This window comes from Numida meleagris, chromosome 13 (genome assembly GCF_002078875.1).
Source record: "Numida meleagris isolate 19003 breed g44 Domestic line chromosome 13, NumMel1.0, whole genome shotgun sequence".
NCBI lineage: Eukaryota > Metazoa > Chordata > Aves > Galliformes > Numididae > Numida > Numida meleagris.
The window spans coordinates 1,438,418-1,465,777 of NC_034421.1; the positions used below are offsets into that span (position 1 = coordinate 1,438,418).

The 27,360-nt window shown below is 39.1% G+C and overlaps 1 protein-coding gene across 5 annotated transcripts in view; it reads left to right on the plus strand.

Moving 5' to 3' along the window:
• Window positions 1-27,360, plus strand: part of TRRAP (transformation/transcription domain associated protein) — an 84,613-nt gene that overhangs the window by 4,707 nt on the left and 52,546 nt on the right. For 2 of the 5 annotated variants that reach the window (XM_021411662.1, XM_021411665.1), the window contains exons 1-31: window positions 363-523; window positions 1,533-1,679; window positions 2,332-2,381; window positions 3,521-3,631; window positions 4,183-4,287; window positions 4,994-5,077; window positions 5,828-5,884; window positions 6,528-6,653; window positions 6,974-7,051; window positions 7,281-7,369; window positions 8,256-8,352; window positions 8,697-8,835; window positions 9,617-9,695; window positions 10,183-10,417; window positions 10,751-11,078; window positions 11,221-11,318; window positions 11,968-12,162; window positions 12,695-12,886; window positions 14,614-14,779; window positions 15,980-16,236; window positions 17,093-17,293; window positions 18,093-18,271; window positions 19,330-19,529; window positions 20,268-20,485; window positions 20,607-20,804; window positions 21,437-21,697; window positions 22,691-22,852; window positions 23,374-23,470; window positions 23,914-24,035; window positions 25,118-25,288; window positions 26,460-26,528. In XM_021411662.1, coding sequence (XP_021267337.1) covers window positions 1,580-1,679; window positions 2,332-2,381; window positions 3,521-3,631; window positions 4,183-4,287; window positions 4,994-5,077; window positions 5,828-5,884; window positions 6,528-6,653; window positions 6,974-7,051; window positions 7,281-7,369; window positions 8,256-8,352; window positions 8,697-8,835; window positions 9,617-9,695; window positions 10,183-10,417; window positions 10,751-11,078; window positions 11,221-11,318; window positions 11,968-12,162; window positions 12,695-12,886; window positions 14,614-14,779; window positions 15,980-16,236; window positions 17,093-17,293; window positions 18,093-18,271; window positions 19,330-19,529; window positions 20,268-20,485; window positions 20,607-20,804; window positions 21,437-21,697; window positions 22,691-22,852; window positions 23,374-23,470; window positions 23,914-24,035; window positions 25,118-25,288; window positions 26,460-26,528 — 4,464 coding nt within the window. In that variant the 5' untranslated portion in view covers window positions 363-523; window positions 1,533-1,579. Of the gene's footprint in view, window positions 1-362; window positions 524-1,532; window positions 1,680-2,331; window positions 2,382-3,520; window positions 3,632-4,182; window positions 4,288-4,993; window positions 5,078-5,827; window positions 5,885-6,527; window positions 6,654-6,973; window positions 7,052-7,280; window positions 7,370-8,255; window positions 8,353-8,696; window positions 8,836-9,616; window positions 9,696-10,182; window positions 10,418-10,750; window positions 11,079-11,220; window positions 11,319-11,967; window positions 12,163-12,694; window positions 12,887-14,613; window positions 14,780-15,979; window positions 16,237-17,092; window positions 17,294-18,092; window positions 18,272-19,329; window positions 19,530-20,267; window positions 20,486-20,606; window positions 20,805-21,436; window positions 21,698-22,690; window positions 22,853-23,373; window positions 23,471-23,913; window positions 24,036-25,117; window positions 25,289-26,459; window positions 26,529-27,360 lie in introns of those variants that run through there. The other 3 variants (XM_021411663.1, XM_021411664.1, XM_021411666.1) reach the window with 3 other exon arrangements.

The following is a 27,360-nucleotide window of genomic DNA, read 5'->3' on the forward strand; positions in this document are numbered from 1 at the left end:
TGGGGCGGACGCTCCCCGGAGAGACCCGGGCCCGGCGGGGCCGCGCAGCCCCGAGAAGTGCCATTCCCGGCGGCCCCGCGCGCTGTGGCTGCGCCGCGATCGCCGCGCTCCGCTCCGCTCCGCCCGGGGGTGCGCGCGAGGCGGGCGGCGGGAGGAGGCGGCCGGAACTGGGCTCGGGCGCTTCCGTTGCGCCCATGCGCTGCCGCCGGGCTCCGGCAGCAACAAAGGACGGAGCCGGGGGGCCGGGGCGTCGCGGGGTGAGCAGCGTGGGGCGGCGGCCCGGGCCCGGCGGCGGGGCGGGCTGGGGCGAAGCGGCGGGGCCCGGAGCGGAGCGGAGCTGCCCGCGGGGCGGAACCGCTCGGAGGAGGAAGGGCCGCGCTCCGGCAGCGCCGCGCTCGGAGGCCTCGGGCCGCGGGGAGCCTCGGCGCGGCCGCTCATTCTGTGCCCGTGTCGGCAGGGCGGCTCGGCGGGGATGGGGCCGGCGTGATGGCGGCGCGGCAGCGGGGAGCGCCGGGCGGTGGAGGTAAGCGGCCGTGAGAGGCGGCGGGCCCGGCCCGGGGCGGCGGGGCTAAAGCGGGAGGGCGAGGAGCGAGCAACATCTGAATGCAGGTGTCTTTACGAGCGGGAAGGGCCGCTCGCGTTGGCGGCACGGCTGCTGGCGCCTCTTACAGCGGGTCACTGGGGGCGGCTGCGGGGTTGGGATGCGGGCGGGGCGGAGGGCAGCGCGGCGCTGGGGGGACGCAGAAGGCGTTGATGCTGACGCGGATCGCGGGATCCCGGTATGGTTGGGTTGGAAGGGACCTCAGAGATCAACCCAGTTCCATCTCTGCTGCGGGCGGGGCTGGCAGCGCCCAAATCAGGCACCAGCTCCGGCTGCCCAGAGCCCATCCGTGGCCTTGGGCACCACTAGAGATGGGACACCACAGCTCTGTGCAGCACTGCCAGCGCATCACCCACCTCTTAGAGAAAAATTCCCCCAACATTTAAACTAAATCTCCCTTCTTTTAGTTTAAAACTGTTCCCCCTTGTCCTGTCACTATCTACCCGTGTAAAAAGTCGATTTCCCTCCTGTTTATAGGCTCCCTTTAAGTACTGGAAGGCTGCTCTTGAGGCTCCCTGCAGCCTTCTCTTCTCTGGGCTGCACACCCACAGCTCCCTCAGCCTGTCCCCACAGGAGAGGTGCTCAAGCTCTCTGAGCATCTCCGTGCCCCCCCCCTGGACCCACACCAACAGCTCTGCATCCCTCCTGAGCTGGGGCCCAGGCCTGGGCTCAGTGCTCCAGGTGGGGCCTCAGAGTAGGTGCAGAGAGGGCAGATGGGAAGAGCTGGGTTGTCTCGGCTGTTGGGAAGTATGTACCTGTGCTCCTGGGTGCTGTGCGTGCCAGGCATTGTTCCGTGGGCCTGCAGAGATGTCCCCTGTGACTCTGAGAGTGAAGTGTGTCCTCTTCAGTATGTCAAAAGAATGGGTTTAGGTAATATGATGACTGTGATTAAACAGATACGTAAACTAACACACACATACATATTTTGTAGGCACGTTGATCTTGATTTTATGTAGTGAAAGCTGATCCTCCTCCAAGATGGCATTTGTTTCAGCACAAGGGCCCACAGTGGTGGACCAAACCACTCTGATGAAAAAATACCTTCAGTTTGTGGCTGCTCTTACAGACGTTAATACACGTAAGATACATTTTTTTTTTTTGGTAATGTAAGTTAAATAATAGAATCATTTTTGAGTTGGAAGGGGCCCTTAAAGCTCATCTAGTCTAACTCCCCTACGCTGAGCAGGGACACCCACAGCTCCACCAGTGCTCAGATCCATCCCCTGGATGGATGAGTGTCTGCAGGGACGGGGCACCACCACTGCTCTGGGCACCCTGTGCCATTGCCTCGCTATCCTTATTTTAAAAAAAGTTTTTCCTTATATCCAATCTAGATCTCCCTTCTGGTTTGAAACCATTTCCCCTTGTCCTGTCAGAACAGACTGCTAATAGAATCACAGAATCACGTTCTCTTGTGGTTTGTTTCACAAATGTCTGAATATTGTTCAGAAAGTTCACAAACGCGTGCTAAATTCAGTTTAAATTTTGGTAAAATTTTGGTTTTTGAAGAAGCAAAGTGATGAATAATATTTCCTTGAGCCAAAGAGAGAGTGAGTCGTGTGTGTGTGGTTGTATGACAGGGATGTTTGTGAGAATTGTGTGCTCTATAATTGGGCGGTGATAGCTAAACTGATAAGATCTGATTGCTTCTTTCATCAGTATGCCTGGTACTTGCTTTCATGATTTAGCTTTGTATTTATTTATTTTTCTGTTTGAATTTCCATTTTCAGCTGATGAAACCAAATTGAAAATGATGCAAGAAGTCAGTGAGAATTTTGAGGTAATTAATTAAAAAAAACTGTCCAGGATGTTACTGCTGTATTTAGCAACTACCCACGTTTTTGAAGAGTTCATCTTTTGAACTTGAGCTCTTCTGTTCTTTAGTCATTATTCAGTAAGCATTTAAATAAAAGTGACATCATACTTTTTTTTTCTATTTGGTTGAATGATCTGAAATTATTTTAAGCATTGTTTTATTTGTTTTGAGTACGTATTATGTTGTCACAAAGCAAAGGACCCTGTGTTACTCCTGAGTAATTCGATAGGATGGAAGTGAGGAGAGCTGTCAGGTGCACAGGCTGACATTGGGAATGGAGATGACTCCGGTGACATCCCTTGCTTAGTGATAAGTCAAGTGTAGATGAGCACCAGAAAGAAAGTTGAGAAACAAGTTAAACCAAGTATATGTTAGTCACATTGTACTGTCGTGGAATACCTAGTTAGTATGTGTCTGTTCTGAAAGTATAGAGAGCTTGTTCTTTTGTGGAATAAATAAATGCAAGATCTTAGAATAACTGTAATTCTTTCTGTGTCTGTGTTTTCAGTTGTGTTGTGATAAATAAATAAATAAATAAGAAAAAAGTGCTGTTGCTATAACACCTATCCAAATCTGCTTTGTTTGAAGTGATCTTGCTTAGTCTGTGATGTGGACACAAAAATACCCATTCTAGTGCTCTTTGATGCCATCAGATGTTTTTAAGTAAGCTTTATGCAAGGTGCTGGAAGCGCAGCACTGTGCGGATTTCAGTTGTTGATGAGCTATCTGTGTCCAGTGAGCTGTTTTGTTTAGGTTGATGTAGTGAAATGCAATTAAAGCTATTACAACTGTATTATTGAAATTAAAAAAAGTTAAAAGGCTTAATCCTTGCTCAGCATGTGTGAGGGACTGAGTTCTGCAGCAATGTGCACACAGGCTGAGCAGAACTTAACACTGCAGTAAGTGACTATCTAAAAATGTCTCCGTGGGGTTTTGTACGTGTTGATTTCAAAGATGCTAACTCTGTATTGTGTCAGCAGATGCTTAAATACTGCGTCTATTAAAAATCACTGAAAATATTTTCTAGAAGCTTTGAGTGTAACTTGATACAATTTGTGTTAGTGTGTTATATGCCTTCCCATTCTTGTTTCCTTTTTAATTAGAATGTGACATCATCCCCTCAATATTCTACGTTCCTGGAACACATCATCCCGAGGTTTCTCACCTTCCTGCAGGATGGAGAAGTTCAGTTTCTGCAGGAGAAGCCAGCTCAGGTAAACTGTGCAGAGCATCTCTTTGCTTTCTGCAGTACGTGCAGCAGGCTGCTTGTTCAGTGATGTTCTTGGTTAGCCTAATGAACCAACTTCTGTACAGTCTTTGTTCTTAAAAATACAGCTGTTGTTTGGAGTGAAACTGGAAAAGTCCAGTTTCTGAATATGTTGCTTATAAACTTTGCAGTCATGCTTTTAAGAGCAGCAAGGGAAAAACTAGATGCATTAGACTTGGCTTTCTCTCTGAAAAATTGTTACACATTGTTGCAAAAGGCAGTAGTTGAGAATCAATGTCATTAAAGGCTTTCCAGACTTGTTTAAGGACCTCAATTACTTGCATTTTCAACAGTGATTTGTTACATTTGGCTTATTCACGTGTTTAAAATAGGAAGCATTTCGTGTTTGTGTGTGTGTGTCTGTGCAAAGTAAAGTGGCTTTTTAAGCATGCTCAAGTATGAAAGTTGAAAATATGCGTCAACTCATGGCTGTTTTTGTGGTCTTCTAAAAATGCCAGAAGCCCTTTATTTATTTAATTATTTTATTAATTTAAACAGCAACTCCGGAAATTAGTGCTTGAAATAATTCACAGAATACCAACAAATGAGCACCTTCGTCTCCATACCAAGAATATCCTGTCTGTGATGTTTAGATTTCTAGAGGTATTTATCTTTGTTTATGGGCACGTGTGTGTATGTATATTCTTTTAAAACTGTTTCAGATTTGCAGAAAGTTTTTCCTCTTTTTTCATCTCCAGAATTGCTGGAGGTGGGTTTTTGAGTAGCTACGCTGGCTGTGCTTCTGGAGCAAGAGTGGAGGAGCATTCTGTTTAGTCTTTATCAGTGTAATTACTGTCTACAGAATTTCTTCATGCTTTTTTTTCTCCCTTACTTGGCTTTTAATTTTGCAGGGAACTGTTCTTTATCGCTTACTTCAGACAACATTTCATCTATAAGCATTTTCTTACTTAGTTTATACAGATGCAAATGCTTTATTCCAGAGACGTAGTTTGTAGTTCTGCTTCTTACTCAGCATTGAAAACATTGTTCTTTGAAGCCTGCCAAAAATGAAGTGTTGTTTCTGGAGATGTCTTGGTGTGTAAATGGCCACGCTCGTCTTTTGTCTGTGGGGTGTGTAGTCATGTAGTCATTGAAACTTGTGGGTTTTGTTCCAGTAGGGATGAATTTAATTTACTTTCAGCCATCCCCAGGGATTACAAGGTAGAGTTAGGTAAAATGAAAGGCATCTTGCTCATGCAAATCCGTAGTAATGGGACACTTACAAGTTGCCGAGATAACTGCGCTTTTACAGGGTTTTGGTGTTAAAGAATGCAACAGTAGACTCACTAAAAATTCTGTTTTTTATCAGACAGAGAATGAAGAAAATGTACTGATTTGCTTAAGAATAATAATTGAATTGCACAAACAGTTCAGACCAGCAATCACTCAAGAAGTAAGTCTTAAATCTCATTACGTAGCACAGAGCTTACTCCCATGCTCTTTTCAGAATTGTTGTGTTTTTTTTTAATTTCTGCCATCATTTTTTGTTTGTTGACCTCTAGTAACCATATATTAGAAAACCAACAGCAAAAAAGCCACCCCCAAGTAATTTTTAGAAGAGGATTGCATAGTGCTCTCATCCCAGCACCCCAGAGAGGGTAAAAAACCAACAAAACAAACTGTTAAAGTCTAGTTATTTTTGCTTCAGGTGTTTATGGGTACTATGTTAGAATGGGAGGATCTCCAAAAAGAATAAACCATCCTCAGAAGCAGAGAGAATTGGTGCCTTTTTGGTTTGTGAAAGAAAAATCCCAGAAAATGAATATGATCAGTGCTTTTTTCCCTCTTTCTCTTTCCACATTTGTGTCACTGTGATTCGAGAAGGAGTTTGCATGAAAGTTTGCATTTTTCTTCTTTTGCTTTCTTTCCTTGCTTTTTTCCTCGGAAGACTTAATTGTTTTATAGTCATTATTCCCATTTATACTGTATTGGGAAAGTGTTGAGGTTACAGTTCAATTCGATTCTTTCCAAGTCAATTCAAGTTAATATTAGTGGAATGGAATAAACTTGGAGAACACATTAACATCCCTTTTAAATGTCATGACAGGTGTACTCTAGTGGTGGCTAAAGGTTGAATGTAGTGGTACTGCTAATACAGACGTAAATTTCTGTTTATATGGTGAACCAACTTTTTCTTTCCTAGATCCATCATTTTTTGGACTTTGTGAAGCAGATTTACAAGGAACTTCCTAAAGTAGTGGTGAGTTTTTTTATTTCCTAAATTGCCCTTGCTATAGTCAGAAAACTAATTTCTACGTCTTAATTTTTCCTCTAAATAAGTTAATTACTTTTACATCTAGTGATTCAGTTAGTGGTGTAGTTTTAAGAAAAATGTTTAACAAAAATACTCCATGAAATAGAGAAATTTAGGCTTTGATTTACAAAATCTTGTGTTTGTAGAGCAGTATTAACAGTGTGAGAAAACCGAGGTGCATCTGTTTAATAAAATACTATTCTATTGGCTCAATGATCTCCAAATTGTGGTGGTTTTTTTTTTTTTTTTTTTTGCAAGGGAAGGATGAGATGTCTTACCTTCCAGCAGAGCTCTTCAGCTTGCTTGATCTCTGCAGGCCGTTGTCCGTTCTTCCTGTCAGATACAGTGTGTCTGCTTTGATGTTTTGCTTTAGCAAAATAATCTCTTTGTTTGGGGATGCTTTTCTGCTTCCTGCTGTGGTGGGAGTGAAAGATTATGGGAGATGTGTTCAGTCCCAGTATCTTCTATAGTGGAAAGGTCCTGTGCAGAGAAGAAAAAAACATCTGTGGGGAAAAAGTATGTGGAAGAATTGCCTTTTGACTGTAACTACCGATGTTATATTCTTCTTCTGCTCTTTGTCTGCATGTAGGGTCGGTATTTTGAGAATCCTCAGGTGATTCCAGAGAACACTGTTCCTCCTCCTGAGATGGTTGGCATGATTACAACAATTGTGGTGAAGGTGAACCCAGAGAGAGAAGACAGTGAAACAAGAACAGTAAGTATTCTGTTTCTTAACTATGAGATTGGGTGTATCACAGTGCCCAAAATCATGAGGGCAAATAAATGCAATAGGTTCTTATTGTTTGTTTTGCTTATCAACCTCTATTTGTAGAAGGTGATTGAAACTTTTCAGATATTTGCTGTGCAACTGTAACTAAGGGATTTTTTAATTTAATCTAATACCAAGTGGCTCTATGCCCCTTAAATACTCTCTAGATATATCTATTAAAATGAGCAGTTTATTTAAAAATGCATTTCAAGCACTTTTTAAAATTAGCAATTAAACTGTTTACAAAACATTTATTCTCTTTTCAGCATTCTATAATACCCAGAGGATCTTTATCCCTAAAGGTCTTGGCCGAGCTACCTATTATTGTTGTTCTTATGTATCAGGTCAGTATAATGTATTTTGTATCTGAACACTTCTGGTTACTCAGATGTTTGTGTAACTTCTGATGGCAAAGTGTAGCGAAATTTTTAGATTAAAATATGGTGTAATTATGATCCAGTGAGATTTCTTCATTTTCTTTCATTAGCTCTCAAATATGTTGACTGCAAGAATGAGTTGCACGTTTCTCTCGTTTCTCTAATTATACTGCTTCTTGTTGTTTTTTTTTTTAAGCTCTACAAACTGAACATTCACAATGTGGTAGCTGAATTTGTGCCCTTGATTATGAACACTATTATAATTCAGGTTTCTGCTCAAGCTAGGTAAGAGTGATTCAGTACTATTTGGTGATACATGGAATAAACTTCTGTAACCTGCTATTCAAGGTTACTTGAAATATTTTTGTCACATGTCCTGTGAGTTTTGCTTCTAGTCCTGGTGCTTTTAATCTCAAAAGTAGCAATGATTATTTGATGTAAAAATTGTCCTACAGTGACACTTTTGTACTTGAAGTAATTGGCAAATTTGAATATTGCCATTATGTGTCACTGAGAAGATTCATAGTTATGAGCTCCCCCCCAGTTTATTGTTTGAGATGCATTTTTTAATAGAGTTTCTGACAGAAGTTGATGTTACCACAGATAGTATGCGATGGAGACCTCGCAGCTAGGACTTTGCAGTTATTTTTCTTTTGGAAGGCACCTGTGTTCCCATTTTGCTTTTCCAAGTCTAGCTTGCATGGAGCCTTGAGGTGTTGCAGACAGAGGCACTGTTTTACCTCCTTCAGAGAGATGTTTCTAAGGAGCAGCAATGGTGCTGAGCAGTGCAGCAGGATTATTACCTCTGACTTTCCCTGTCTGCTCAGCTGATCTGAATAAGTGGTTGAAACTTGAAAGACATGCAAGCCTTTGGGAAGGAATATTGCTTGGAGAAAAATCGCCCCAGCTAGGGGAAGAGAGCCAGATGTTTGGTGCCAGTGTATTAGCTTGGTTTTCTGCAGGGGGTTGAAAATTGTACAGTTGTTTCAGAGTTGTGCATGTCTACGTAGAGCATAAAATGTTGGGTAAGTGGGCTCTCCCACGCTGAATTTATTTTCTTATGGAACAAGAACCTCAGTTTAAGATGGTGTAATTTGTTACTGCCGTGAATTTTCTGACCAAAGGTATTGAAGAGGAGGAGAAGAATAACCACTGTTCAATTTGATTTCAGGCAACATAAACTTTATAACAAAGAACTGTATGCTGATTTCATCGCTGCTCAAATTAAAACATTGTCTTTTTTGGCTTACATCATAAGAATTTACCAGGTAGGCTGCGTTTTTGTTACTTTACCACTCTTAAATACAACAGATCTCTCATTACTATGTGGTGGGAAAGGGACTTGTATGACTGCGGTGCGTCAAGGGTTGGAGAGAAGAGCAATTGAGTAGCAAACCTGACCATCCATAGGGCTGTACTTGGTCATCCTTTCAGAAGTGTTCTGATGTGAATGCAAAGTAAAAGCATGTATGGAATGGCTACTGAATTTTATTTTTACAAGCAGACTTCCTGAAGAGAAATCAATGAGTTTTAATTGAGCGTTGTTTTGGAGATATAAAGCAGAGTTTTAAAGTAGAGCATAGTAATAATTGTATTTTCATTTTTTTTATAGGAATTAGTGGCTAAATATTCTCAGCAAATGGTAAAAGGAATGTTGCAATTGCTCTCCAATTGTCCAGCAGAAACAGCACACCTCCGGAAGGAGCTTCTGATTGCTGCCAAGCACATTTTAACAACAGACTTGAGGAGCCGTAAGTACTGCTGTTTTTAATGTGTCTGTACATCGGAAAGATTCCAACTATTTCTGTGTATTTAGGAGGTACATTGTGTGCTGTTTGGTTTGGACTGTTAAATACTTCTTGTTACTTTGGGAATGAGAATGAACTTTACTTTTGGTTGTGTTTTTTTTCAGGTGCCCCTCTATTTGAGCTTTTGCTTATTACTACATTTTAGTTTGTGTTGTTTGAAGGTGGGATCATTCAGCCCTTGCTGTCATTGCCTTCATCTGCCTTAGGGTGGAGCTGAACTCATCAATTCAGTGACCTTTTTGAATTCTGTATTTAGAAAGAAAAAATGCTTCTTTGACGTTGCTTTTTCATTAGAATCTGTTACTGATATCTCTTCTTAATTCCTTGGATCCCGAGTTCTATATATTCTTTCTCACATTTTGGGATAGAGCTTGCATGATAGATGATGCACAAAACAGAGTTTTCATGGGCAGTGACTCGTTAGTTGCTTCTGAAAAGTTCTGTGAAGTTGAAATTACTGGAACCATTTTTTCTTTTTCCAGCAGTAACTGTTCCCATTATATCAGTGTTGTTGCTTTGACTCTGTTCTATAAAGTTACTCAAGGAGCAAGTGCCAGTAGAGTTAGAAGAGTTTGATCAAAATTCACACGTTTTATGAGTAAATTTTATTGTAAAACTTTCCATCTTCACTTTCAATATGTACAATAAGTGGCTCACTGCTTAACTAATTTATTTTAACGTTTTCTTTGCCATCAGCTTTCATTTTCTATTGTTTTAATTACAGAATTTATTCCATGCATGGACAAACTGTTTGATGAATCTATATTAATTGGCTCTGGATATACTGCCCGAGAGACACTGAGGTATGACAGAAAGGTTGGAACGTCTTCCTGAGTGCCTGCCATGGCTGCGTTCTTTCAGGGTTTGCTGATATTTACCACAATGTCTGTGGGGGGTTTTAAATCTTTATATGGCTCATTTTCATGGAATCACGAGTAATGAAGGATTAATTGTGAAAAGGCTTACCAGCACTGCTTCAAATGTGGTTTGAAACATCCGAATTGTTATGGGGATGGAATTGTGTGCTGGGGGGGTTCAGCAGTGGGTGAACAAAGGTCCGAGTATCTCTAATATTAGTGTTGTGGAATGGATTAATGCCTCTTTGGTAAGATTGTAATTCTCTTGTGTAATTGAAAAAGCTTTGTAAACTGTGTGTTTGCATATAGGAATTGAAAATTGTAATTTATAATCTTGAAAATAGATCCAGGTGGTGATTATTGGTTAAGTCCAATTAGCGACTGTTATAATTGTCCTCAGTGTGTTTTCTTCCTTTCTTGTTTGCACTGGCAGACCCCTTGCATACAGTACGCTGGCAGACCTGGTGCATCACGTCCGGCAGCATTTACCGCTCAACGATCTCTCCCTTGCTGTGCAGTTATTTGCCAAGAACATTGATGATGAGTCCTTGCCTAGCAGTATCCAGACAATGTCCTGCAAGCTGCTGCTAAATTTGGTAGACTGTATCCGATCTAAAAGTGAACAGGAAAACGGAAATGGTAGAGATATTCTTATGAGAATGTTGGAGGTATTGATGTGTTCAAAATTTTTGATAATAAGTTGAATAGCCTAATACTTTGTAGTATATTATCAGTCACATTTTCCCCCCTCCTTTCTTCAGAAATGAGGATATGCCAAAACAGTGCATTAACACTTTACGGTACATTTGAAAATGTTTGCAGTTAATTGAGCAATTCCAGAAATATAGTTGTAAGTCTTACAGGTCTAAGCACGTTAAGTTGAAGTATTAGAATTCTGAAATTTAGAATCATCTTTAATTCTAAAGTGGAAACTTACTTTCCTTTTTTTCTTCCCCTCTCCACTCTGCTCTTGTGTGTGCCTTTCTTCCTTGTCCCCCTAGGTGTTTGTTCTGAAGTTTCACACCATAGCACGGTACCAGCTTTCGGGAATTTTTAAGAAATGCAAACCTCAGTCTGAGCTCGGGGCGGCTGAGGCCGCACTGCCTGGAGTGCCGACAGCGGCAAATGCAGCGCCCGTTCCCGTTCCATCTCCTGCCCCAGCCACTCCAGTGGCCCCTGCACCCGTACCTGTCTTTGAAAAACAGGGGGAGAAAGAAAAAGAAGATAAACAGACTTTTCAGGTTACGGATTGCCGAAGCTTAGTGAAAACTTTGGTCTGTGGTGTGAAGACAATCACGTGGGGCATAACGTCATGCAAAGCTCCTGGTGGTAAAACTGCTTTATATTTAGTTACTCTTGACTTGAAAAAAAATCCTTATTCACTATACAATTAAAACTCTTGCAAAAAAAAAAAATTATATATATATATTTTTAATAAGTATCTGCTGTTGTATTTTTTTTCTTCTTTCAGAAGCACAGTTCATTCCCAATAAGCAGTTGCAACCTAAGGAGACTCAAATCTATATAAAACTGGTAAAATATGCGATGCAGGCTTTAGATATTTATCAGGTATGCACCCTGACCCCATACCGTGTTATCGTATGCAGTTTCTGTGTGTTGGATCTCCTAATAGGTGTTTGTCAGCTCAAATACAGATGGCACTTGTATTATGTTTTCGTGAAACCTTTCATTTCGGGGCCATGTCTAGTGGGAAATTTTATGAATTTCAGAGTACTTATCACTTGCAAGAAGCAGATTATTTTCGTAACAGTTATTACTGTCTATATTTAGGCTGGCAGGTCAGACTAAAAATCTTTGTCTTTTGTGTAGCGGATTAAATTTCTTCTTCAAAGACAGTTTTTAAGTTTAGTCATCAGCTGAAGCATTCACTTGGTGCATGTTTATCTTTTGAAGTTATGCAAAGTACTGCTGAAATGTAAATGTACGTGATTTAGAATTAAGTAGCTTTACAAATACAGTATGATATCTCCTGTTGTTGTCTTTTTGCACTCCTGACTCCATGATTTTAAAGTCTGTGATCTACACACTCCATTTTCGTATCTTTATTGTCAGTGTTGGCTTTTGTGATTTCTAGTTGTATGGGAATTGCATGTGAATCTTGTATAACGTCAGTTTCATTCGAATTTTTCTTTAGGAGTAGCAGGAAAAAGTTGCTGCAGTTCTGTAAGTGATAGATTCATTTTCTCAATTGCCATAGGTTCAAATAGCAGGAAACGGGCAGACGTACGTTCGAGTAGCCAACTGTCAGACAGTGAGAATGAAAGAGGAAAAGGAAGTTCTGGAGCATTTTGCTGGTGTATTCACAATGATGAACCCTTTAACTTTTAAAGAGATCTTTCAAACTACCGTTCCTTATATGGTGGAAAGAATCTCAAAAAACTATGCTCTTCAGGTATTATGTCTGTTGTCATTTTTTTCTCCAATTGACAATAACCCACCTGTGGAAAATACCTCGTGCCATAGAGTACCTAAGGCTGAAAAGGAATTGTTAAGTAATAACGTTGAAGTTAGCATGAAAGAATTGAAATGTTGTATGAAAATACATTGGAAAGATGGGTTTTCAGAATCTTTCCAGGTTAAGTGATGAAATACAAATATGTGCACCTTGAGGTACTTCTATTCATGAGAAGTATTAAACACTGTGGAATTCCTGTTTTGTGTGTGATTGTTGTGTTAGTGTTCTGATCTCCTACTTAGCAGAACACAGTTCCTACAGCATACATCTAAAATTAAAATTGAAATGCTTACATTATATGCACAGTTCTTCTTGAGGATAACGTGAATTGTGTGCACAGCAGTGGAGATGGGGTGGGGAAGTAGAAACCTAAGATCAGGTTTTTTTGTTTTTTTTAATGGGTAGCGTATTAATCCCTCTGTTCTCTTCATTACGGCAGCATTAATTCCTTTGTGGTTTCCTTTTATAGATAGTTGCCAATTCCTTCTTGGCAAATCCTACTACCTCTGCCCTCTTTGCGACGATTTTGGTAGAGTATCTTCTGGATCGACTGCCAGAAATGGGCTCTAATGTGGAACTCTCCAATCTGTATCTCAAGCTGTTCAAGTTGGTCTTTGGCTCCGTTTCATTGTTTGCTGCTGAAAATGAACAAATGCTGAAGGTAAAGGTCATTTGGATTTTAAAAAAAAAAAATCTGAATCTGTTTTTACTCTTAATATATTCTTCAGACGTTTCAACAAACTTAGTTTTATTCTCTTTATCATTTGGTAGTCTTTTCATGTTTGAACCACTACCAGTGCCGTAGTTCAAACAGCAATACGTTATTGCCTTATTTATAAGAGGTGGTTTCTGTGAATATTTGAAACTGTAGTGACGTGCTCATTCTGAATCTGAGTGACTGAGATGTGTGTAGTGTGATTGGGATTACCACAGAGCTTCATAACTTAATGGTCAGGACAGGTACACATCGTGCTTTTTTTGTTATTGCCTTATTAACATGAGGATTTTGCTTAGACTGTGTCACTTCTGTGTGTTGGTGAATCTAGTTAATTCATGACATGCTCAGTGACATGGAGCTCTTGAGCTGGAAGTACATTTTTGGGATTTTGCAAAGTCTGTGCTGAGGAATTCTATTTTTCTATTAACAACATATTGCTTGCTTATTCGAAGAAACTTGTTTTATGTTGAACATAGATCATTTCTTTTAATAAGTTTAGAAATAACGTGTTCTGAGCTTGAAGCTTTCTCCTAACTATGAGAAACAGCTGCCTATATAATGGAGGAGCTTTAAAACATTGATGGAACACTGCTCCTTCTCTCAACATTTATCTCAATTTCCCTTTCCCCACCTTAAAATAAACGCAATTCTTGATACAGACAACTATATAAAAATGGTTTCTCTGCTTAATGATTTGTTGTTGCAGAATTAGTTCAGTAGTTTTCAGGGTAGAACAGAGTAGGGATAACTGTTTTTCCTGATTCTTTGAAAGATTAATATGAAGCAATGTTTGTAAGCAGTGTGAGGCAGTATTCGTATAATTTTGGTTAAATTCTTTTGCCATCAGAATCAAGGTCATTTGGATTTTCTAAGCTGGAGGTCCCATCTGAGGGACGTGATTTACTGCCTTCACAGTTTCACGCTCCTGTTACCTTTTTGTTTCAGCAGGATTGATGATGTGGCCCTTGGGTAGATAATTAAATTGAATGATGAAGGCTCCCTGCAGCATTTGCCTAGCAATGTAGAGCGCTGTTAGATGTTAATAAAATCCAGAGCTGTGTCACTGTTTGCACCTGTTCTGGGAAATTCCTTGCATTTATCAACTGTTAATGATTCTTGGGAACTGTTAAAGTCCCCTGCTCCAAGAGGCCGCCGAGTCTTATTCTTTTGGCTCTGGAACTGTTTCTTTCCTTTGTAAAAGTTAGTTTTTGAAGTCATACTATTGCATTCACTAAAATTAAGAATTATTGATAAAATTAGATCTGGATTAAACTAATATGGTGAAATGTCTTCCGGTGTCATTCTGACATTGCTGACATTTCTGCTACTCATCCTTAGGTGCTTTGGAGCAAATTTGGTTCATTGTGTTAGATTTGTAGGTGTTTGTTTTAAGGCAGGTTGTGCTTGGAGTAGCAAGCACACTTAATCATTTGTCTAATGTGAAGGCAGCATTTAATTAATTAAAGAACGCTTTGTGTTCTTGGTGCTGTTCAAATACGGATAAATTTTTTAACAGTTCCTCAGTAGCAGTATAAAATTAGGATGGTACCACATTACTTGGAGAAACTGAAAGGTTTTGATCTGAAAAACTTGTCTCATGTAAACTGTTACACTGCAGCGATGATAAAATTGATGATTTATTAATCTTAAAGCTTTATTTTTTTTTATAGCCGCATTTACACAAGATTGTGAACAGCTCTATGGAACTTGCACAGACTGCCAAAGAGCCCTATAACTATTTCCTGCTGCTCAGAGCACTGTTCAGATCTATTGGAGGAGGCAGTCATGATCTGTTATATCAAGAATTCTTGCCGCTGTTACCAAACTTACTGCAAGGTAGAACAATACCTTTATTCCCCCTCCCAGTTTCTGATCTTCTTATGTAAATAGTACTCATAAAGTTAAGTTGTATAATTTGAAAGAAAAAAACGACACAAAACCAAAAGTAGCTGCTGGTTTTGAGCTTAGCAGTTGATTAAATAACTTGGACGTGGCTTATTTTCATTTTCTGTCAGCTGCTTCAGGCTCCATAGTTCTGGCTGCTTCACAACTACTGCTGCTTGTTTTCTGCTTTCTGTTGTGGGACTGCTGTTTTTTGTTTGCTCGTTGTTTTGAGGTGTGGGGGTAGCAGGAGGAGCCAGGCTATCTCCAGTTCAGAGGGAAGAGCGCTGCAGAGAAGCTCTGGCTCTTCTGTAGTTGAAGGCGTGTTGTGTACACCTGCCACTGCATGCCTAATGTCCGTGGAAATTGTGTCAGTTTCCAGAAAGAAATGGAAAAATGAATGAGTTTGATTAAATGAGCTTATGTGCTTGTGAAGACCATCTTCCAGAGATGCTACAGATGACCAAGGGAGCATGGAGTACTACTTAAACCTAAGGACAAGCTAATCAGAACAACTTTGGGAAAGCGAAACCTGTGGTTCCCTACTACATCTCCAGGGGCAATTCTTATTGTAGTTAGCAAATATTTATCTTCTATATAAGTAATTACATAAAATACGTGTCAGTGTAGAGCTGCTAGCTGAGGTTGTGGAATGGATGAAATCTTCTGCAGGGGGGGGAAAAAAAGAGTTGGGGAATGTGTTTTGTCTGTATGGAACAATGAATGGACATTGACGTAAACATGTGATATTTATTTTCAGGAGCCTGCATGTTTTAAAAGTGATCTTCTCCATCTGGAGAAGATTTCAATTTTAAATTGAAATGAAGTTGAGGTTTGGGTCAGGCTGTCTTTTTGCTTTCATCCACTCTATTCAAATGCTACCTTATTTTGATATTTATTTGATATTCAATCTTAGTGCATGCATAGATCTTCTTTTTCTATGTGCATATACCTACAAAATTTTCACTGTGTAGAGTCCCTAGATGAAATTCGTATTTATGGCTGTATTATATTTTCTAAATGCATTGTTTTGAGATAAATAAGCTTGACATAATTGAAAATGTCAGGTTATTCTGAGTTTAGGAAACAGTGATTTCTGAACAGTGAATTGTGGACTGTTTTTTTTTTTTTTTCCTTTGAACGTGTAATTTTCAGGACTTAATATGCTGCAAAGTGGTCTTCATAAACAACACATGAAAGACCTGTTTGTAGAGCTTTGCCTCACTGTGCCGGTCCGTCTGAGCTCGTTGCTCCCGTACCTGCCCATGCTCATGGATCCCTTGGTGTCAGCTCTCAATGGATCGCAGACCCTGGTTAGCCAAGGCTTAAGAACTCTTGAATTGTGCGTGGATAACTTGCAGCCAGACTTCCTGTATGATCATATTCAACCCGTTCGAGCTGAGCTTATGCAGGTAAGCATGTTTTTTTCCTGTCAGACCACAAGAGGTCGTCAGTTCACTAAATGTTAGGATTTTACGTGAGACTTTGATTAATAAGAACTGGAAAAAACTGTCATGGGAACCATATGTGTCTGATTCGTATGCAGAACGCTGTTTGGTGTTGTGCAACTGAAACATTTAGAAGTGAATGAATCTTTTCTTCTATACCTCCTGGTAAGAAGTTAAAACTAAGACTTGGGGCTCTGCAGGAAGAATATTGCTGTCTAAGATGAGTTGGTATAGAGGTGATTAAGATCTGCTAAGGTTAGTTACCTAGTTACCTTCAGCATATTGTGATTGACAACTATGTGCAATCTTCATCTATACACTGAAGATCGTATTTATACTGTGGCTGAAATTTGGAACAATGTTATAAATGTGTCTATTTTCTCTAATAGTGCTAGCATATCCTTTAGCCTGTAAATATAATATTTACTTCATTTTCTTTCTAGATTTAGAAACTAGCTCTGAGGATATTTCACTTGGACAATGTTGGTGTTCGGTTTTTAATTTTTTTTATTAAATTCATAATGTCATCTATCTAATATTAGCCATAAGTATGACATCGCCTTTCACTGGAGATTTTGTGGCTGATCACATTAATGAAACCTAAAACTGTGCTTAGGACAATCTCCTTATAAATCAGTTTACCTGTTTTTAATGGAGACTGCTTTCATTCCTTCTGGATAGGTGTTTTTTTCTGGAAGGTACGCAGGACCAAATACCCAGATACATGAATAAGTGGTTTCCTTGACATTTTATTACACTGTAAGTTGAAAAATTTTGAAGTGAGACTGGTCTGACCTTGTTACATTTAAACTACTTCTAGGCTCTGTGGCGTACGCTGCGCAATCCTGCGGACAGCATTTCTCATGTGGCTTATCGTGTACTTGGTAAATTTGGTGGAAGTAACAGGAAGATGTTAAAGGAGTCCCAGAAACTACAATATGTGGTCACAGAAATTCAAGGACCTAGCATCACAATAGAATTTTCAGACTGTAAAGCATCTATTCAGCTCCCTATGGAAAAGGTAAGGACTTGAGGCGGAAGTTTGCCAGTCTGGTTTTTTTTTCTCCTTTAAACTGTTTTATATATCGCTCCAAATAATAAATGTAAAGATGCTGTTCTGCTATTACAAAGCCTTAGGCTAGGGAGATAAACTGGCAAAAGTAATTCTTTCTTGTGCATTTTTTGTGTGCTGGGTAGATTAGGAGCAGGAATCTGCTCTAAAACCTCCCCGTTTTCTTTATGAAGTGTACCAAAAGCTTATCGTAAGTGTTCTTCAGTGATTATCCTAATGACTTTAATGATTTGGCTTCCTTTGTTGTCTGTAGGTTGGGTATAGTTCTTCTAATACTTGCAAAAACACTTTGTACTTGTAGTGGCTTTCATCTGACAATCAGTGTATTACAGATGCTTCATTCTCATTAATTACAGCAATCTAATCTGTGACCGTATTTTGGGATCAGAGAATTGAGCTAGATTCTAAGTTAATTTGGTCTGTAGAGTTTTAATACATTTTCTGTGATTTTCAATAACAGTTCTGTAAGTAGGTGTGATCTGGATGTAGTAAACGCATTTCTGTACAGGCAGCTGTCTCTCTTTGGCTCCATACAGCCAGCAGGCTTGAAAAGACCTTGGAAAAACAGTTGTGTTTGCTTTTTTTTTTTTTTTTAATGCACGTAACTTGACTGATTTCTCCTCTCATTACTCAAACTGATGAGTAGAATATGTGTAAATACTGTAATTGCTGACATCTTATCATGCCAGGTTTAATTCAAACCAGGTTTTCCAGTACGTGTATCTAACCCGTAACCTCTCTGTTGTAGGCAATTGAAACTGCTCTGGACTGTTTGAAGAGTGCTAACACAGAACCGTATTATCGGAGGCAAGCTTGGGAAGTGATCAAGTGTTTCTTAGTAGCTATGATGAGCCTGGATGATAACAAACATGCATTATACCAACTTCTTGCACATCCCAAGTATGACAATTCTTTAAACATAAATGCGTATGTAAAATTTATAGTATCTAACCTTATTTAGAGGCAATTGGTCTAGACAACGTATTCCTCATGGCATTTTTACCTACTGGCTTATCCTGCTTCCTTTTGAATTAATGCAGGACTTTTCAAATCTCTCTCTTGGTAACATGAGTTTTGCTAGCACATAATGCGTGTTAATTTTCTATATTTTCCATATTTTACTTGCAGTCCAGTGCAATCTTTAGATATGAAAGACAGTTACTTAAAATTTAATTCTAGCTTCCTGTATTCAAATAATTGGATTATTCTGATGCTTAATTGTATTTCCAAGATTAGATTGCAATATCATATGCACACTTCTCACTTCTTACTGAAGTGAAAAAGATGTGAAATCTGTTTTAATTTAGTGCCTGAAATGTGGCATCACACGCAGCTGATATTTATGTCTGCATTGGTTTTGATATATGACTTTGTCTTAGAGCAGTTGAGGGTTTTTATTGAATTATTTTACATCTTTTGAAATTTTAGTCATTGATACTTAATGACTTGTTGCTTTTAGACAACTTTCCTGCAAAGTGTGTGCTGACTTTGAGTTGCAGTTGCTAAGGAGCATAGTAGCTTGTGTAATTTGGACTTGTTAGACTTGACACAAACATAGTTTTGCAGTGAATAGGTTTTATTGGGGTGGAGATTTGTTACATAATATTTCAATCTCAAAAGATTAAAATCAAATGCCATTTTAGAAAAGGGAAAATGTCAAAATATTGAAAGTGACATTCTGTAATTGAGTTGTAATGTGATGCCTGTATGCCCCTTATTTGTAATGTATGTGGCTTCTTCTGAACCGCTGGCTTGAAATGTTCACGATGAAATTGAGCTATCCATCACGTTTGAGACCAGTGGTTGACAAAATTAATACCAGCAGGGTGAACTGATCTAGATCTATCAAAATGAGGGGAAAATGGGAGGTGGAGAAGGAGTTTGATACCAAGAGCAAACTGTAAATGCAAGTACTTGATGATGTTCATGGTTGAGCTGCTGATACCGCAGTTTAGGACTATAGTGAACTTAATTTTGTCTTTCAGCTTTACTGAGAAGTCCATACCTAGCGTCATTATTTCACATCGGTACAAAGCTCAGGATACTCCGGCTCGTAAAACGTTTGAGCAGGCGTTGACAGGGGCCTTCATGTCAGCGGTGATCAAAGATCTGCGGCCCAGCGCTCTGCCTTTCGTGGCCAGCCTGATCCGCCATTACACCATGGTGGCTGTGGCCCAGCAGTGTGGTGAGTGGAGGGGCAGGGGCTGTGTGGGCTGCCCTGGCTGCAGGCGGGTGGAGAAGCTGGGACGTCTTGTGGCACTTAGTTTGAAGTAGGTCAGGATGTTGCAGTGGCCTTTGGGTAGTTAGGATGGTTTTGGGTTACGGCTAAATTACGTTGAGCAGTGAAAAATAATTGAGCAGGTTTTCAAAATGATCTCCTAATAATACTTTCAAAATACTGAAGCAAATGTATTAAATAGGGTCTGGAATAGTTCGTGTTTCCAGTGCATTTGTGTAACTTGGTACATGCAGTTATTTTTGCAGGTGGCTTTTAATTTGGTTGTTTCCAGTTGTAGTTTTAAGGGCCAATCAGAGGAACCAAGGAAATCTGCCTACGAAGTAAACGTTTTGGAGTTTGACTGCGTGACAATTTTGGGAAAAGACATAGTATAAGCATATTACTTCATTGTTACGTTAATGTAACTTGAATTTCTTAAGATTCTTCATTTTAATTAAATTTTCTTAGGAGACCACTGCAGTGCATAGTCTAGTAAGTAGAAGAAAATATTCAAGTAGATGTAATCTTTTTTCTTGTGAGTGAAGAATGCCTTACAATCTATTTATATGCAAATTGGCACAGTGCTCACTGTTTTTGCCATCCTTTAGTCATAGGAATAGTAATCTAATTGAAAGGCTATTCATATTGAAATATTCATTATTTTATCTTTTTCTTCCCCTTCCCTTCCCTCCATACGAATTGCAGGTCCTTTTCTGCTGCAGTGCTATCAGGTTGGAAGCCAGCCTAGCACAGCCATGTTTCACAGTGAAGAAAATGGGTCGAAAGGCATGGATCCCTTGGTGCTTATTGATGCCATAGCAATCTGCATGGCTTATGAGGAGAAGGAGCTCTGCAAAATAGGAGAGGTGGCTCTGGCAGTGATATTTGATGTTGCAAGCATTATCTTGGGTTCAAAGGAAAGGGTAATATGTATTTCAGTTTTTATCTATATGATGTAGATTCAACCAGCTCAATTCTGCTTCTAAGACACCAGAGGCTACCAGTGAGCTGAGAAAACAAACTGATAGAATTCTTCGTTTGCAGGCTTGTCAGCTTCCCTTGTTTTCATACATTGTGGAACGTTTATGCGCTTGCTGTTATGAACAAGCTTGGTATGCAAAACTAGGAGGTGTTGTGTCAATCAAATTTCTTATGGAACGGCTTCCACTGATTTGGGTCCTCCAGAACCAGCAGACGTTCCTGAAGGCACTTCTTTTTGTTATGATGGACCTAACTGGAGAGGTAATTAGTGAATATATCGTACAAGTTAAACTTTTCTAATCTTGATTTTACTTAACTTCAAAATATATCGATAATGCAGTAGTTTTGAGTTAACTCTAGTCATTTTAATTTAAACCAAGTCCTGATTTTAGGAGTCATTCCTTGCCCTGTCCTGCCCACTTTGGCAAAGTTATTGAAATTACATTTGATTACATTAGCTTATTTCAGAGTATAAATGTACAGGTTGCATTCAGATCAGTGAAAGAAGATGATTCGCTGCATCTTGGACTGAGTGATTTTTTTTTTCCTGTGCTTAGTTTGAAGGTGTTCATATTATCTGAGAGCAGTATGTAGTTACAGTTAACCACAGAATTGGCTGCTTGACCTTTTCTTAGTTGTATCATATGGTAACAGCTTTGCTAAAGTGTTCCAGCTCTTAGAGACAGATTATACTATCGTGTTCCACTGCAACTCACAGCATTGAAAAGGCTGCTGGGAAGTAAATATATGTTGTTTTTAAACTTAAAATGTTTTTAGCCTTTTGCAGAGGATTCGTCAAAATCAAGTGCAAAGCTTGTTGTTGGCTAGTATGCTGATTTATAGTCTTTGTTCTGTACTTCTAAAAATGTAAAAAGTGATCTATGATACCATAGGTTTCCAATGGAGCAGTTGCTATGGCAAAGACCACCCTAGAACAGCTTTTAATTAGATGTGCAACTCCTCTAAAAGATGAAGAAAAGACAGAGGAAATCATAGCAGCACAGGAGAAGTCTTTTCATCATGTAACACATGATCTTGTTCGAGAAGTAACCTCTCCTAACTCTACGGTGAGAAAACAAGCAATGCATTCATTGCAAGTGCTTGCACAGGTCACTGGAAAAAGTGTCACTGTGATTATGGAGCCACATAAAGAGGTAAGCAAAAATACTTATTGAACGTCCAAGCAAGCCTCAAGTTGTTTACCAGTTTGGTTTTGCAAGATGCTTTTCTGAGTGCATTTTTATGTGTTAACTAATAAAGTTCTTAGTGCTTTGATAGGATATGTTTTCATTTGCTGTGTTTCCTTGCTATAAAATATGCCGTGGCTGGAGTACTGTAGAGGTTTGTGCGAACTGTGCCTGATTACTTAGTCTGCATTGCTAGTGTCTCCAGGTTGATTTATTTGAAATTATGGGCTGCGTGTCCTGCCACCAATCAGACATAGGCTAGGCCAGATACATATTCTATTTTGAACCTGTGTTTTGTGTTATTATCTAAATCAGACATATTGCTATGCCTTTCCCAATCCAGAAAGAGACTATGTAAATCAAAACTGGCTGAAATCACTTTTTGCTACGTACTCCTTAAAGCTGATAGCATTCATTCTCTTGAAATGCTAGTAAATGTACAGAGGCCCCGAAGGCCACTACAATATATAAAATTATAGATATCATTACTGCAATTTGGGAACATGCAGAGCAGCCCCTCAGTTGATATCTTCTTTTGCTAAAGATTTTTACAAAGGAGAGTGGGAAGTTGGTGCAGTGGAAAAATCTTGCATGAATGTTTTTGTTTTTCTGATGCTTTAAGAGCTTAAAATGTTCTTGGTTTTGTACTTAAATGTTTTAAATGCTTACGTTTATGAATTTCTTTTCTGTGTGTTGCTTATAACATTATATGAAGCTATTGCCATAGGTATGTTCAGAAAGAGTACATGATAATAGGACATACTGGGTTACTTCCTGAACTGACAGTTCAGGTATTTCAGAGAAACACTTTTCTTCTTGTTTAGTGATTTCTAAAGAGGTGCATCTGGAGCTCCAGTAGCAAAGGGAATGAGTGATCATGCCTAATGGTGACTTAGTGGCTGGGTTTGTGGGATTGATTGAGTAGGCCGCTAATTCTGTAATCTCAATTGCATTGGGTAGGTTCTCCAAGATATGGTCCCTCCTAAAAAGCATTTACTTAGGCATCAACCTGCAAATGCCCAGATTGGACTGATGGAGGGGAATACGTTTTGTACAACCCTGCAACCTCGACTGTTTACAATGGATCTAAATGTCGTGGAACATAAGGTTTTCTATACAGAGGTACTCTCATTTTATTTTCTCATATTTGAATGTATAAACTTAAGTAATGATGGTGTCAGAACTCTCATTGCTGGAAATAGAGATTGTTGGCATATATTTGTTCTTCGTTTCCTTGTGCTGTTTCAACCCTGTCCTCAATGTTCCTAGTATTCAACTGCAATTCAGGATGCAAGATTTCCTGCAGACATACTCCATTAAAACCTGTGTTGTGTAAGCAGCATGTTTGTAAATAGACCTGCTAGGTACTGGCAAACTGTAAAATCACTAGTTTTTTGCCAGACTTTTCTTTAGTGACACTATGAACAGGCAGGTCTCTTGCCTCTGGCTAACCATTAGTTTTCATGGAAACTTACACTCTTAATTTCAAGTAGAATTGTTGCCTGTTTGTGAAATTTGGGGATTGTGATTTGCATAAACGTCTCTCTCTGAGGACGTAAGGCTCAAAAGATAACTGATAACACTGTTTGAGTCATCTGTAATTCTGTGCTAAAATGATTGCCTTTCTTTATTTTTTCCCCTAGCTTTTGAATTTGTGTGAGGCTGAAGATGCAGCCTTAATGAAGCTGCCTTGTTACAAAAGTCTTCCATCGCTTGTACCTCTTCGGATTGCTGCGTTAAGTAAGTGAAAGTTCATAAACAAACTTGGGTGTAGGTAAGTGCCCTTCTGACCAGTGGGCAGTCTTCTTCCCAAGATGAGTGGAAACTTAGAGAGCTTGAAGACTGATGGCTGCTCCCTAGAGGTCACAGTTTAATGGAGAATAATAGGGAAGTATCACTGCTTTCTTAATGGGTAGGATTTACTTTGTGAAATTAACCCAAAATATTTTTAGATTAATTATGTCATATAGCATTGGGGAAACTTTAAAACACTCTTAGTAGACATTCCATTCATTTACTATTTTATGATGCCTGTCGTTTTTGACAAAGCATGCTGGGCTTCATGTGTCTGTAATTTAAGATGAAATATAGGAAACGTGATGAGAATAAATGTGGAATTAGGACACTTTTTTCCTCCTTTTGAAGTTGAGTTAGCAGAGAGAATTTTACCTTGATGTTTGCAGATGCTCTAGCTGCGTGCAATTACTTGCCTCAGTCAAGAGAGAAAATCATTGCTGCACTTTTCAAGGCACTTAATTCAACAAACAATGAACTGCAGGAGGCAGGAGAAGCATGCATGAGAAAGGTTAGTGTATTAAAATGATGTTGCTTTTGAGTCTGTTGTTCTCTCTGCTTTACTTCCTTGATTATAAGCAGTACAGCGTGTATATAAGCAGTATAGCATGGTCAGGCTCTGCTTCACAGGAACAGGACTGTGTACTGTTGAAGGCCAGAATTAATGTCCTTGCCTAGTCCTGTACTGCACTGTCTGTTCTGTGGATGCTAGGCTATAATGTAAAAAAGCTGGAAGGAAAGGGAAAGGATGTCCTCTCAACATGACACGACGCCTGGTAGATGTACTTCATTCTAATTTAGCACAGTTTTGGTACCTTTGCTCCAAATACAGGAAATGATAATATAATGATAAAACTCCTTACAGCCTCTTCATGGTGAGGTGAAGATTGGGTGGTATGTCATGTGGAATGGAAATACTGGTGGTTTACGTTTGCTTAGGCAGTTGACTGACTAGAGGTCAGATCTCATGTTTTCATGTTATTTTGGCCATGGAATAAAATGTATTTCCTGGTTATAGCTTGCTGAAGATAGTTTAGCTGGGAGGTAAGATGAAGCAGCTAGGGGTTGTTTTGACATTTGTGTTCTGTGTGAAATTTTCTGATTGTTTCTATCACCTTTTTCTGTGATAAATCCATGTCCATAGGATGTTCAGTTATAAAGGGAAATATTATATCTGGCTGCTTGTAGCTGGGCTTTCTTTTACCTTTTATGTTTCTCATTATGTGTATAAATTGTAATGCAGAAATTTGCTCCGCTACCTCCAGCCAGATTCAGAGCCATTTCTTAATAAAGCAGTTTCTGAGTAGCTTGTCTAGAGTCGTACATTTACACTTTACAATCCTTAGCTGTAATTAAGACCTCATGCTTGATTGTATTATGGAATATCCTGCTGTACATCAGGAATACTGAATGCTTCCCAAATCCATTTTCTCACTGTATATATCACTAGTAATAGGTATCTTTTAGTCTACTTCATTCTGGAAATACAAAATAAAAGAAAGATCAAGTCAATGGAAAATACTTTCAGGTGCTTGTACAAAAGTCACTAAGCTCTCTGCTCCGCCTGTTTTTTCAACCTGCACTCTCTTGCAGTTTTTGGAAGGGGCTACAATAGAAGTTGATCAAATTCATACGCACATGAGACCACTGCTCATGATGCTGGGAGACTATCGAAGCCTGACGCTGAATGTTGTGAATCGTCTGACATCAGTCACTAGACTTTTTCCAAACTCTTTTAATGATAAATTCTGCGACCAGATGATGGTAAGCCTGTTTTTGTGGTGCTTTTCTTTTTAAATTCCTTTAATTTGCATTAGTATTTTGGGAAAGTCAAAGAACAATTTGCTAGTGGCTTAATGTATATAGTGTAAGTAAATGTTTTTGTGTTTCAGAATTAATAGAAAATGTGAGTATCTTCCAACATTTACATGGCTAGAATTTGGCTTAATTTCTAAAGAAATTAGAAGTTAAGAGATGTTCTTGTCTAGTGAAGTTGTACCTAACTATGTTAGGGTCTGTTTGGCCAAATTTCTTGTTAAGCAAGGTGCCAGCAGTACGGTATATTAAGTATTCCCTTGAGCACATTTTGCTTCCTAGCTATCTGACTGTTCAAGTGTTTCCTTACTTACAACACAGTGGAAAGTATTGCTCTTCTTACTTTATTTGCAATTTTTGAAGTGTTTGTGGGAAGCCTATATTCTTTTGCCAGGAATTTTTAAATATTTAAGTGCATTTGTATGATTTAAATAATTAAAAAAGTGTAAACCCATCATCACTGTCTATGTGACTTTGGATTTTTTTGCCTTGTAATGTATGTGCTCTTATAACACTTATTTTCTTGGATAGGGAAAGAACTTTTAGCAGTCTTTAAAAGTCAGCATAGTTCCAGTTGCTGGTGGTAATACTTGACAAAGAGCCAAGGGCCCTTTTTCAGTCATTGAATGTCATATTTGTGTGTTCTGTATAGAAATTAAATTGGTGCCAGTTTCAACATTTGTTGTTCCTGTATAGTGCTTTAGTTTTAAATTAGAAAATAAAGTTCCTAGGTGTTTTCTAACAGCAATCCTTGGCATCCCCTCTCGCAAGCTTCAGTGCAGGAGCATGCTATGGTCTTGATGTGTGGAAAAATGCCTGTATACATTTCACACCCAAAATTCAGCCTTCTAATCACATATAGATCAATGGCAGCTTTCGTAGGTGATATTCCAACCTTTTTGGTTTGGAATGCATTGAAAGAATTTGAAGTTGGAAACTGTATGGTTTCAAATAATAAATTAGCTTTTCAGTCTGAGGGAATAAAGGTAACTCATCATTTTTCCCTTTGTTTCCCTCAAACAATCATTTCTGCCTGTTTCTTTTCTTGAAGTATATGCTGTCACTTGCTAAAATGGAATGGTATTATTAGAAGAATAGCACTAATTGTCTTTTTTCATAGCAACACCTGCGTAAATGGATGGAAGTTGTAGTTATTACGCACAAAGGTGGACAGAGGAGTGATGGAAACGTAAGTTAATGAATGCTTTTATGTGGGAAGACAAAGAGGAAATAAATAGTATTACTGTTTAGGAATTGCAGAACTCATTCACTTGTAAATGCTGCTATAACTGATGATGCACTGATATTTTATTACGAGCCACCGCATTTATGTATGTTGAATATTTGTTAGAAGTCTTAGTGTGGTGGGAGGAGCTTATCTGCTGGCAACAGGTACTTGGGGCTCTCTTCTATACTGGTTGATGTGGAACAACTTACTTGGCAGCATTATCCCCCTTTTTTCGCTAATGTGCTTGATATTCATTAACTGTCTTTTGAGAAGTATGCAGAATATTATCCCAGTTCATTTTAAATATAATTTGTGAAAAAACAAAATTGATATTTACCAGTGGAGATCACATCAAAATCTGTCTGCCGCCCAAGCTCGCAGTCTCGGTGTTGAACTGCAGGACACTAATTTTCTTGTAAACAGGAAATTAGCTGAATGACAACACAAAGTGTTCTTCAGCAATGCTGCACTTCGATTCCTGTTTCAGTGTTGTTTCATGTATGTTACAAGAAGTCCTACAAATACTATTGAGATTTTAGTAAGAATTTATATTAAATGTTGAGACTTATTATTGCAACTATTGAAAAATTGAGGGGGAGAGGGTGTTTTGAATTTGTTTTTCATTGTTTTGCTTTTCATTTCCCTTTAAACATGAAAGTGTTTTAATGGTTTTTCATTACTCTTTCTTGTCGTTGCAAAGAAGGCTCTGAAATCTGAACTTAGTCATTGCTTTGTATTTCACCTAGATCTTCTCCAATGAATTTGTTTTTTATGTTTAAACTCAGGAACTGCA